Source organism: Anas acuta, chromosome 7, assembly GCF_963932015.1.
Source record: "Anas acuta chromosome 7, bAnaAcu1.1, whole genome shotgun sequence".
NCBI classification, from domain to species: domain Eukaryota; kingdom Metazoa; phylum Chordata; class Aves; order Anseriformes; family Anatidae; genus Anas; species Anas acuta.
The window spans coordinates 16070591-16083508 of record NC_088985.1 but is presented as its reverse complement, the minus strand read 5'-3'; the positions used below and the strand labels follow the sequence as shown (position 1 = coordinate 16083508).

Below are 12918 nucleotides of genomic sequence, written 5' to 3'. Positions count from 1 at the left end.
TACAGCTTTAATTCTAGATTGATCTTTAATTGCCTGGTAGCTCCTGAGGAGCTGCACATAACTGGTTCCACAGGAACAAGCAGTGACAGTTTATGGTACTGCTTTGGGTTATTTGGCACGAGCTGTGGCTCAAGTCCTGATCCTGGCACAGGTTTACTCAATTGCTGAAACAATCAACATTCTGTCAGAAATTTCAACTGAAAATCAGCTTATAATACAAACAGCAAATATTAGAGTACTTTATTATTATTATTTGAAAATCGCTGTTCTTTAATCACCAAATTGAGAAAGTGAAAAAAAATCATAGTTCAATTTTAAGGCCACTCAGAATCATGATTCTGCCTTGTGGTCTACATGTTTAACACTGCACCATTTAGGAAATGTATTTTTTTTCTTACTATTTTTTAAATAATACAAATGAATAAAGATAATTTTGATCCTCTTCTTAATCCATTTTAGTGTGTTTTGAAGGTTCTTCTTTAATGGGCAGTCATTTTGCTTTCTTCTATGCTAATCTTACGTCTATTTTAAGGCAACTAAATTTAACAACGCTAACTAAATAAAACAGCATATGTTAACAAGCACTACATTCCTCAGCCCTTCAGCCTCAAATAGCACTTATGTATTGCCCATGTGGAGCTCAGGCCACTCGTCACCCACGTGCTTCAATTCCACCTTGCAGCTGCTCAAAATACTTTGCAATTCCTGGGCAGAGGGAGCGCAGCTCAAAGCGTTCCTGGGCGGCTGGGTCCAACCACCTCCAGGCACTGGTCCCTCGTTGGTGGCCACGCACAAATTTAGGCAGTGGAGTGCCTGCTGCTGCAGAGCCAGCGGGGGTGCCTTGCTGGAGTGTGCTCTTCACTTGATATTCCCAAGCAGGTGGCTGTCTCTAATTGTGGTACACGCGTGGATGCCTCCCGAGATGAGCTCAGTGTTGCATCCCCAATGGAATGGGAACAGCCACAGGAAAACAAAACCCAAAACAAATAAACCAAAAAACACCTCCCCCCAGAAGCAGTAGTGCTGTGCTTGCCAGCACAGAGCACTCCCCATGAAAGAAATGTCAATGAATGCAGCCAAGACGCAGTCCCCAGTGCCTCGTGCTACCCAGTTCTAATAATAAGCTACTGGGAAACAGGGGACAGCTCATCTTAAGGGCGAGTTCAAAATAAAGACCAGGAGAGCAGCTGTCCTGGGCCTCACCACAGTCCATCGAGTTTGACTGTGGCTGTAAGCTGAGACTCACAGAAAATGAGACCAGGCAAGTATGAGATATACTGCTTTCTAATACTGTCCCGGCTTCCAGCTGGCTGCAGCTCAGGAGCTTCCAGGTCTGGTCACAGTTTCTGTGTATTTGGTAACCCTGAGGGGATTGCTGTTCCTTAAATGTTCCCAGTTACTCCTTAAATTTTTTTAGGCTTCTACTCCCTGCAGCATCCTGGGGCACGGCATCACACAGCACACCTAACCCCCTTCCTCCAGTTCCCAGCTTGGCTTCTGCTGACTTTATCTGTTACCTTCAGCTCTTCTATTTGAGAATAAGGGAAACTTCCACTGGAATTCTCCATGCCTCCCTTCAGGGGATGCTATGATTTTGTAACTGCTTTAAGCTGATTTAGGTTCCTTTCACCATGCCCTCTGCTCACAGCCACCCACCCACAGCCTCCGTTGAGCTGGCACTAAGCCTCATGACCCACTTGGTAAGGTGGATCAGGAATTGAATTTAGCTGAAAATTGCTTTCAAAAACCAAAAAAATTTGTTACAGGAGCGTGCATCTGAGCCTGGGCAGGAAGTCCTGTGTACCTGTTTGCTTCAGGGGAGATGGAAGGTAAGCAGCTTCTCGTCAGGCTGGGTCCCCAGCATTGATGGTTCCTTCAGGGTTATGGGAAACTACAGGGGCACCTTGGGTGAACCTGGGTGCTTTGGTTCAGCACGTTCAACTTATCTTCAGCTACTGAAGCATCTTCCCAAGTGGGATTCTCCCTCAATGAGGAGTTAATGTTCAGTGCATCGTGCATCTCTCCTGCATCGTGCAGCCCCTGTTGTCGTGTGCATATTCTAAACAAAGTGCCACTGGTGAGGCAGTGTTTTGCTTTTATTTTGGCTCCTCAGCTTAACTTGCCAAACCAATATTCAAAATACAAGTTTTTTGGCTGATAGAGGAAAACAGGGAAGTACTAATGTTGTGTCACATCACAACCTGAGCTATGGATAATGTAAGGGACTGGTGAGGTCTCTTTTCCTCCTAGCAAGTCAAAGCAGTGTTTGCTGTTTCAAGAAGTTACAGGACTAATTTTACAGCTTTTACATATGTCGATGGGAATCTTTTTCCCTGCGCAGAGCTGGAGCCAAAGGTGCACAGTATATAAAGAAGGGAGCAATATTGCAGGCAGGAAATTTAGGCAACACAACCTCTGCAGATTAAAAACACTTCTGTGATTTGCCACTGCCCTTGAAAAGAGTTTCTAACTATTTTTTTCTATCCGCTGGGGTAAGTAAGTCTTGCTGTACAAAATCACTACCGTGTCCCTGATGGAATGGATGCTATACTGGCTCAACTTCGGTCTACAGTTCTGTACCCCTTGTGAAACAAAATTCTCAAAGGAGGAGTAGTATCTAAGAGAGCAGGTACTAATTTACAACAAGAGCAGCTTTCACAGCTGTGGCTTTGTGGGACAGATGTTCAGGGGCATGCAAAGCATTATCCTGATGGGAGGTTCCATCAATCTTGCTCACACGTGTCTAATTTTGCCCAGCCTAAAGCCATTAAGATGCATTATTTCACTCACATCAATTCCAGACTTTTCAGTGCCATGTCTTCAAAAGGCTTCAAGACTGAAATCTACTGTAATGTGAATGAAGTATAAATTACAATGAAATATTAACTCGTGTAAATCCTTATTAATGCTAATGGAGATCTTCAAAGCAAACCCAGCTCCTCCTCCGCTGCTCTGCTACTTTGTGAGGTATAAAGATTGTGCTAGCACTGTTGGGTTTTAAATGTGATTTTCTATTTGATCTTTTTATGTTACAAAATTTTCTCTTTGTTGCCAGTGGAGCTCTTTGGCAAGATTTAGGAAAATCTGAACAGACAGTCAAATAGACCTCTAAAAGGATCTTAAATATGCTTATTTTGCTATGTGTACATTGAAATAGGGATTTCTACATTCCCATCAGCACTAGGCCAAATCAGCATCTGTGTCTCAGCCTGTCCAAGAATTAAGGGTGATAGGTGTGGGAAGGAGGTCTGGGAAGGAAGAACAACAACCCACAAGTCACCACCATTTAAGTTTTGTAATAACTTTGCAAGCCGTCTCCAGCAGAGAGGCAATGATGAGGCCTGATGCTTCAAGCAAGCAGAAATGTATTTACTCAATCTGGCAGAGAAAGTTTATAAGGTCATCTAATCAATAAATCAACCTAGTAGCAAAGGGCAAAAATAGATTTGATTATTGCTTCATGGTTCACCACAAGGTAACAAGGTAATTTTCAGGGAGAATGGTAGCATGAATTTCAAATGCAGTTTCTGTATTAAAAATTGTGTTGGTTTAAGTAACTGATTAACTGGTCATAGGAAAAGTGACAACCTCTAAACAACCTAAAACTAATTTGTATCAATTAAGCCGAGCTATTTATTTAAGCTAACTCAGTTCCCTGCTGAATTTAGAAAATAGCAATGTAAGATGGGCCTAAATCAAATTAAGGGCATGCAGGCAGGCAGGGAGTCTGTCAGTCTGTTTTTTTAGGCTTATTCTAAGTTGAAGCTTTGAAATCTGGAACATAGACAAGATACCACATTCAGGTGTCAGCACCGTTACGCAGAGATGGATGGAAAGCAATACTTGGATTTCCTGGATCTTTGACACTTTCTTTCTCTGGACTAATCCTTTGTGAAGGAAGAGGCCAGAGAGAGCAGATAATATTTAGGCTTAAACCTGAGAAGTTGAAAGGAACAGGATAAATGCAGGAGGACTGGCAGAGGAGGAAGATGTTCTTGCTCAGGTTCAAGCTGCTGGTGTGCCGGAGGAGTTGCCGGCCATGGAGCTCAGCAATTCCCTTGCAGACTGAGGGGTAAGGAGCAGAGAGATGGTGCAAAATAAGCACTTCACATATTAAAACCAAAATTACTCCTTATACACGTCTTTTATGGATTTAACATCCACAGGCCCTTAGCATAATCTGCATTTATTGTGGGCAAGAGCTTGGAAACACACAGTGGGGAACAGGCAAACACATGCCAGTAGCTCCTCAGTAATGACGAATGCCCGGGTTCCTACCTGATGTTAAACCAAAAATGATTCAAAGCCACTTACACAAAACTGATGAATTTACACTTACAAAATACCTTGAAAATCTGTCTTCTTTTTTAATGTCTTCAATATAGTACATAATATACAGTATCTTGTTGAAAACATATTTACACAAGAAAAGGCTTGTGGGTTTGCTGACCCTGAGACTGCATAGGGAGCTGTGCAGAGGAAGTTTATTCTGTTGGTGTGGGTGTTCAGGCTGCCACAGCTTTCTGTGGCACTGCAACACTGAGGAGACCGGCGGAAGAGGAAGGTGTCTGCAGCAGTGCTTGGGCTTCTGACCAATTGCCCTCATCACATCACCAGGCCTGCAACACGACAAGCTTTTCATATGAAAACTACAACCAAACTGAAGGTCATTTTACACTCTTTAGTAAAGGGGACTCAAACATACTGTACCGCTAGATGCAATTATTGAACTTGTCTCTGGTATTAGCACAAGTGGGGAACAACCTCAGTCCATCCTAACTGCTCCAGGGGAGTCATTTGGTAGTACCACGCTGGGCGCAGGAGCTCTGCAGCATGTGGTACTTATGGGGCTGATGTTGGCAGTGCTCGTCTACAAGGAACTGAGCCACCAAAATTGATCCATTGGCAGTTCTGTTGTTTTTTTTTTTCTTTGATGGGTTCCATAACTCTTAATTCTTTCCGTATGCACTGATCATGGGAAGTATTGTAGGCACATTGATTATGAAGGCTGAAAATCTGAATGCAAAGGGATTTGCCCTTTCAGCAGCCCTTCTTTTGCCGTAGCTGAACATCCAGATTTCGCAGGTGTTTCAGAAAGCCACGATTGGGTGAAATCCATCGATGTTCCTTCACTGTTTTGATGGCTTCAATCAATGGGAGGTGGTGATTTATCATGAGATATGCTAGGACAAGGGAAGCTGACCTGCTTACTCCAACTGCACAATGTACCAAAATTTTAGCTGGTCAAAAAAGGGGAAAAAAAAAAAGGCAAATTAAAGGTGAAGTAGCACAGAGGATGAAGTTGAATTTAAAGGGAAGACAAACCCCTCCTGTATTCTCCAGCGTGGTCAGAGCAACACAGCAAACAATTTATTTTCTACCCTTTCAATAGACCGCATGAACTGCTAACAGTAAAGTCTAATTTGTAACTGTTCCAGCGACTTGAATGAGCAGTGCCATGAGGTCACAACCTGATTTCAGAAACACTGGTAAATCAAAGAAAACCCTGTGGAAGCACTGATGTTGTTCTCTTGTGAACAAGAGGAAAACCAGACCCATTGCTTTCAGAGGGGCTCACTAAGGTGAAGAAGAATGCTACAATATGGCCTGAAAGGATGGCACTAACACATTAGCCACCAAGAAAAATGACTGGCCTAGTACTATTGCATAATAAGGCAATTTGCTGTGGCTGTATTTCTTTTTTGAAGGCTGAGCGTGTGAGACAGACTGAGGTAGATCCATTAATGCCAGTTTACTCATGCTAAGGAATAATCTTTTATGTAATAGATGCTAATTAGTATTTTATAGCACCAGTGCCAAGACGCTCAATCTCTTGTGCAACGTGTCATAAATCTCCTTGGGTAAAGGTGCGTCTCCTGCTAAGTCGCATGCTCTGCAGGCCCTATTCACACAGGGTGAACATCTGCAGCGTATGGGCCTCTTCACATGTCATGTAGCTGGAGAAATCAGGACTTGTGACTCTATTCATGTGTTCTTACAAATACAGTTGTCACAAGAGGATCTCAGAAGACTAGACCAGATAAAACTGTGTCCATATCAAATGCGTGTTTTTTTCTTTTCCTTGTTTGAATAAGCCTTAAATTCCAGATATTTTTCCCTCTCCTCCTTGTCCTCTCCTCCTCAGTCTCTCTTGTTCACTGTCCATCCTTTTTCTCACGTCAACTTTTTGCAGTCTTCCTTGATCTTTGGGACCAAGCTAGAGCTACACGTGTGCTCAGCACACCCTCCCCTCACCCCCCACCAGGCAGGTGACCAGCAGTCCGCACGCTGACTCATGCACCACTGAGCTTGTGGACCTGACCAGTTAGTTACAAGAGGCTGCCAACACATCTAAACTGTGAACAGTGATAATTTCATACCTCCTGGCGTGTTCAAGGCTTTGTGGATAAATTCTGCTGCAGAGTAAAAGAACTGGCTTATATCAAAGCTGGGGAGGTCGTGGGCTGGTACACCATAATAATCAATGGTAGCTCCGTAATAGTCCTGGCCTCCGTGGCTGTACGCTGTGCCGTGGGCAGCGTTTAAAACATGGGTAACGCCCATCTTCCACAGAATAAATCTGTTGTGAGCTGTTACTCTGAGGAAAAGGCCAACACAAACAAATCAAGATGGGTACAGAGATATTCAGAGGGCAGGAACAGTCCTGCGATTGCATCTCCCAAGCCATGTGCTGGCACATAAGCCAGCACATTGTTCCCGAGGGTTAACAAAGAAGCAAGTACGCACTCAGTCATAATTTTATCTCAGAAACTTTGCTGTCTGCAGTCTAAATGACATTAGTCAGCAAAACCAAGAGGTACTTAATGCCTGACCGATTAGGGATAATAACAGACTGAAGAGACAGAGCGTACAGCGTGGCGTTAGAGCAAAGTCAGTCCGTGCAGCTTTACTTACAGGTCTCCCAAGAAGAGATTAGGCCATACTTCGTCGACATGGTTACAGGAGGGCCGCCCGGTACTGAGGAGCTGCTCCAGTTCTTTGAGGGAGGGGACGTCTCCCATGCATGGCTCGAGGCCCGGGGGGCCCAGCACCTCTGCCCCAGACATGCGAGAGCCAGGGTGAGACCCGCTCCCGGCAGCCAGAGGCACCGAGCTGGGTGCTGGGGAGCTGCCAGCACCCGTAGCAGTCACGGGGCACCAGGAGATGGGCTGGGGCAGGTGCTGGGCCGCAGCTCCTGACACTGTGCCCACGCTGCAACATCCCCAAGCCCCCTCCCCAGGGCTTGGCCTGGTAGGCACGGGCAGTAGAAACAGACGCCTGAACCTAATCGTGCCTTGCTGGTTCCAGTCTGCTCCCTGCTGTTCATCCCCAGACCCAGTCCTTGAGTCCCCAGCCCGCAGGACACCCACCATCTACCCAGAAACGTCCAGGATGGCCCTCAGGGGTGTCCTCAGTGCTACAGCAGCAGCCAGCAAGGTCTGACTGTTCATTACAAAGCCATAAAAGTCATGATAAAGTTAAAATGCAAACCTGTCTGGGGCAAGATGCATGGCAGCTATCTCACAGTAACTCAGTGGCATTTAAAAGTGTAGCTGCTGAAGGGCTGGGAATGCATTGATGTGTTCTTTCAATGTGGTCACCAGGAAGCTAAACACCAGGTAGGTTATGACATCTTGCCTATCACCAGTAATCTAGAGAAATGTTACTTCTTGAAGGTACTGTTTTTTCACTAAATGGAAGAATCCGAGGCTGTTTGTTATGTTTAATCTTTTATATTGCAGTTGCTGCTTTCATCAGTGCATTAATATAACAACCTGCCACACGTTGTACCATGCCTTCCTGTGCTGAAGACAGAGCCAAGAACGTGAGTGTAATGGTTGTCAGGTGAAACTTGTAAGCCTCTGCATTAGTTTATATAACAAGGTCTGGAATTCATAGCTTGGAGGTTTAGCGTGTTAAACTGTTGTATTAGTGGATCCTTGTAGGGATGCTAGTGCTTGTGCTCCTGGCCTGCAGGCTGTGTGACTCCTGGCAGGGGTCTGCAAAACTGCAATGAAGCCTGTGGGCAAAACGCGTGAAATGCTGATGTTCTTCCTTTGTAAGCCTGGCAGCTGATATGAAGCTCCTCTACCAAAGGAGTCCAGAAGACAAGGTGCTCCCAGAAGAGAAGCTTGGTGCTGCTTCCCTCCCCCATGTTGAAAAAGGGTGGTGACCAGTAGTGAAGCCTTGGTAAGGGCTGACACACCTTTATTCCACATGCATTGCTTTACTGTGATGGAGAGAGGGATTATTTTATTTTATTGAAAGATGTATCATAGAGAGCAATTTGAAATTGAGTATCAATGTCTGGACTAATTAACTGTGCTTAAGAGCACTCTGGATGATAGCTGGCCTGATTTAGCAGAGGAGAGGACTGCAAAAGTGGTTAAAGTTATACTTAAGGCATGTGTTCTTTACATGTTACTTTGGTCTGATTTGCTCTTGTTTCTTTCTTTCAGCAAAACAGCTTTTTAAGCTGACTGATTTGTGTTCATGAAGCAAGGAATTTACTGACCCAGCAGGTGAAAACTGTTTAGTTCAGTCTTCTCAGGTTCCTGGGTGGAGGCTCAAGTTGGGGTTTCGCTAGCCGTTTTGCTAATGCAAACCCAGCCCTTTTGTTCCCAATCAAGTTATGTCAGAAAGGTAACGCCTTTGTTTTATTCTGGCCCTTTTCAGCATTAAAACTTTTATTGGCCTCTACCTCGAATGCAGTGGCTAAGAGCTCAGTGGTACAAAAGCTGATGAGCAGAAAAATGTGACCTCCAGAAAAATGATCTCTAAACACTGTGTGCCTGCAACATTGATATGGCATAAGGCCAGCTGCTTCAAAACAGTGTGACTCTATCAAAACTCTGGCCTTCCACCCTTAGCACCCTCTAAACCTTTAATAGCTCTGTGAACATGACTTTGGTGCAGGTGTGTTACTGACTTTTTCTTGCCAAGAGCTGTCATTGAAAGACGCAGGAGGCAGAGATCTGCTTTTTGGACAAGCTCCCTTACTAACACATAGGATGTAACCTTGCTGAAGGGGCAACCATTTCTTCCTGTTCACTGTGCACACTCTTGCCTGCTGTTCTGCCCTTGGCACTGGGCTTGGGTGGTTGTGGGATATTCTTCTCTTCCCATGTAGTCACATAGAATTTAGCCATCAGGTCTGTGGGCTGGCACAGGACTATCAAGCTCTATTTTACTGGGATGTGTGTTGGCGTGAAACACCCGAGAGGCTGGAGATCCTTCTCAGCAGAAGTACCAATACTCCTAAGAAAAACTAAAGGCTTCTGGTAAAGTTCTTGTGGTAGCATGCAGGAAAAGGCCACAATTCTCTTTGTGAAGAATTGTTGTAGTTTAGTTCATATAAAGGCAGCCTCAATGCAAATGATTACAAACAAACAAACAAACAAAAACACTAAGGAAAACATTAACTTAATTTTGTCCTAAAATTTGGCAGCAGATTCCTTCCAGGTGTAATCTCTTGTCCAGGTGGGTTTCACTGTCTACAGCCTTGCCTCTTTCATGGCCCTTTTCAAGTGGCTCAGAACAGATGTGAAAAGCAACAAACTTGGATACCGAACAGAGAAGAAACTAGAAACTAGCTTTCTCTGCATTAGGGGCTTTCTGAGGTACCAAGGATTCCTACATTCTGCTGACTGTTGGGACAGGGAGCCAAACACCTGTGCAATTATGTGTGATCTTACAAATAGCTGCTGTTTCAGCTGGAATTAATGCATGGTTAGCTACACCTAACAGAAGGCATCCTTTTAATTGTTTGACTATGCCTTTGTGATTATTTTGTAGGTAGTACTCGGTGCAGTAATCCAAATCAAACATTCCCTGGCTAATAATGTAATAGGTGGCACCAGTGTAAACAGCCATGGAGTGCTTTACTAGTGTGCAGCATGGCACTACCAGGAAAATTTGAACTGGTCAAAAATAGGGCATGCACAGAGTCTCTCCTACTGAAAATGCTGCTATTAGTCCCACCTGATGCCACATCTGTGACACCTCTCTCTCTCCAGTGAAAACTGGGACCAATTCTTTCATGTATTCTAAAGGAAGAAAACTTTTGATAGTAGAAATGCAACAACACAGAAGTTCAGCTAGTGTAAACAAATATGACTATCTAGATACATTCATCTCCACCATCAAAAGGTTTACTCATTTCACTCATCACCCTGTTTTCAGAATTTGTTTTTTGGGATGGTTAACTATTGAAGAAGAATGGAACTGATTGAATCCTGGTACATTTAGTTCAATGTTAAGTTGAACAGGATTTTCTGGTGTTCTACAACATGAATCTGCTTGTAACCTATGGAACAATTCCGTCTGCTTAGCACATGGCATTCAGTCTGTTGTTTTTTTGCTGTAACAAGTTCATCTTCTGCCTTGAAAAACAATTATGCTTGATGAATTTGATTAGTTCTTAGCCATTCAGTCCAATTTTCTTCCTTTATGGGAGTAAGAAAGTTAAAGGTAAAAATAGATGCTTGAAATTTCACACATGACTGATCTGAGTATGCTTCAACACAAATACAGATGATAAGGCACAACCTGGTCTGTACAAAGAGATCACCAAAAAGAAAAAAACATGATGTAGATCAATTAGCACCTCTAGCTAAAGACCCCCCCCCCACTTGCCATGCTGCATTCTTTGCTTGAAGAGAATTTTTATAGGCAATTTGTTCTCTATTCCCCCAGGGCTTTTCTTTCCTTAATAGTCTTTAGATTTATTGGAGAGAGATTGATTATTTCAAATTATTGAATACGAACACCATTATTTAATGACAAAGACTGTTTCAAAAAAACCCAACACCCCATTACATTCACACATCTCATTTTCCTGTGCTATATGTAATATATTGTAATTGGACCTAGTTGGGAAACTTCAATAAAATTTTTCTTTCTTTTTGTTATTAAATGTCAGCCTGAACATTGAATCAATATAACTGTGTAAATTGAATAAATTGTTTTCAATCTAAAGATGCACACAGTATAATTACGTACTTTAAAGAGTTTTTTTTTTCTTGGCAATCTGCAGGGATTTTAAAAATATCAGTAGCGTATCATTTGTCATAAATTCTAAGACTGACATGTCAGCATTGGCTCTGCCTGTCAAACTTAGATCGATGCATTTGTGTCACATAGCATGAAGTGACATAACTCACAGTGATGGAATGAGGTTTATCAGAAACTTCTGTTATATAAAGCACAAATTATTTAGATAATTCACCCTTTTAAACGGCATCAGATGTTAGCAAGGAAAAGTAGTTTTCAGTTTTGAAGCACAGCGACTAAACAGCTATTAAATGTGCACTTCTACTTAAGAGTTACAAGTTTTAAATTGTGCTCTTTATTACTTTTCTGCATAAGCTAATTTGGTCGTTTTGAAAATATTTGTTATGTGATGAAACTAGATGCCAGAAAAATGCCATTAGCAGAGACAACTTCAGATGGAAACTATAAGCAGTGTAGGGGAATAGGATAAGAAGCCTTTGGCTTGTGCTTTTTTTTTCCTTTGTGCAATCGAATGAGCTTGTGAATTCTAGTGAATACTTACATTTTTAAAAAGCAGGAATAAAAAAAGCCACAGTACTCTGAATAAAGCAGCACTTTTCTGGCACCTTCCATATTAAAAAAAAAAAAAAAAAGATGACTGCTAGCAATTTTGAATACACTCTGAATGTGGACTTAGAGTAAGAAAAATTGCTTCGACTTTCAACCTGCTTTATTAGTGGCTTATCTTCAGGTGTCTTGGATTTTTTTTGTCTTTTGTTTGTTTGTTTGTTTGTTTGTTTGTTTTCAAATTCATGCTTATGTGATCTACAGTTCACTGGTGTATTTGGACTTGTCAGTTTTTCATCTAATTTGTGTGGAGGGAAAGAAAAGAAACATCGAGAGGACAGAAACAGCTTTTCCTTCCGACACTGATTGCAGAGGCTACCAGATCTGGGCAAAGAAGGAGGAACTTTGCCTCAAACTTCAACACTCATTTGGGAAGAAACACATTGTTTCATGTAAAAAATAAAAGCTAGGTGGCACGGACAGCTCAAAGAAGCATCTTTGAACCAGTATCAGGGCAACATAATAATGAACAGAAGTTCTTACAGCTGGTGTCTATTCTGCCTGGCCAGTGCTTCGTCTGTTTAAAATGGCTATGTTCCATTACAGCTGAGACTGAACAATCTTGGGTAGCTGAGTTAGACTGCTCAGTGGCTTGACAACTTGATGTAGCTGTGAAGCATTTTGAAATACAATATTTCCTCTTGTTTCACTGTGATTGCACAGGCATAAGGATTGCAAAAGATCCCCTTTTTCCTCTCAAAAGAGTATGAGGCCAAATTCTCTGAAAAAGCTAGGCTTATTAACGTAATGAAGTTACCGGCACCTGGGCTTTTTTACTTCAAAGGAAGCAACAATTTGGGAGACTTGTATTGGACCTCATAGCCACTACATCATTGATACAGAAATTTCTGTATGTTCTTCAGGCTTCTGTGGCAAAGGGCTGACTGCTAAGGCAGCCAGCTGATAGACAAAATAAATTTATTTCTGGAATCACTTATTTCTATCTTTTCCGTCCCCTTCTATCCCTTCTATTTGTATTATTTCTAGGTTGTGGAGCACCTGCAGTTACAGTGCCTGGGTGAGGCTTTCATAAGTCACTTGTGCTGTTCGCATCTGTGCTCCGGATCACCTTGGAGAAACGCCTGAGTGCTGTCAGCCAGCTGCTGGCTTTCAGATTTATTTCCTCTGCAGACATCGGAGAAGAATAATTGTGCAGAAATGGTGCTTCTGAAGAGAGAAATGTTTTGGAAGAGTTTATTTATTTGGAAATAGAGCTTTGTGTAAGGGTCCTGCAAGTCAGTGACAATTCTGGTTAGCGCGGTGAAAAGCTTTCATCTTTCTCTCATCCAGGCCCTACTA

At 42.7% G+C, this 12918-nt stretch overlaps 1 protein-coding gene and 1 long non-coding RNA gene across 11 annotated transcripts in view; one reads left to right on the top strand and one right to left on the bottom strand.

Moving 5' to 3' along the window:
- Nucleotides 1–7067, bottom strand: part of LOC137859935 (dual specificity protein phosphatase 13B-like) — a 26526-nt gene extending 19459 nt beyond the window's left edge. For 4 of the 5 annotated variants that reach the window (XR_011098673.1, XR_011098674.1, XM_068689524.1 and 1 more), the window contains exons 1-2: nt 6916–7067; nt 6381–6598 (exon numbers count right to left, since the gene is read on the bottom strand). Coding sequence is in view for 2 of the 5 variants with exons in the window: in XM_068689524.1 (XP_068545625.1) it covers nt 6381–6598; nt 6916–7067 (370 nt within the window). In the remaining 3 variants the exon portion in view is untranslated. The remainder of the gene's footprint in view (nt 1–6380; nt 6599–6915) is intronic. The other variant, XM_068689527.1, reaches the window with a different exon arrangement.
- The window catches only part of LOC137859938 (uncharacterized), a 39602-nt gene extending 26751 nt beyond the window's left edge, over nt 1–12851 (top strand). The window contains exons 10-11 of one of the 6 annotated variants that reach the window (XR_011098679.1): nt 1767–1829; nt 7743–12851. This is a non-coding gene — a long non-coding RNA (uncharacterized lncRNA). Of the gene's footprint in view, nt 1–1766 lie in introns of all 6 variants that reach the window. The other 5 variants (XR_011098677.1, XR_011098678.1, XR_011098676.1 and 2 more) reach the window with 5 other exon arrangements.
- The last annotated feature ends 67 nt before the right edge of the window (nt 12852–12918 follow it).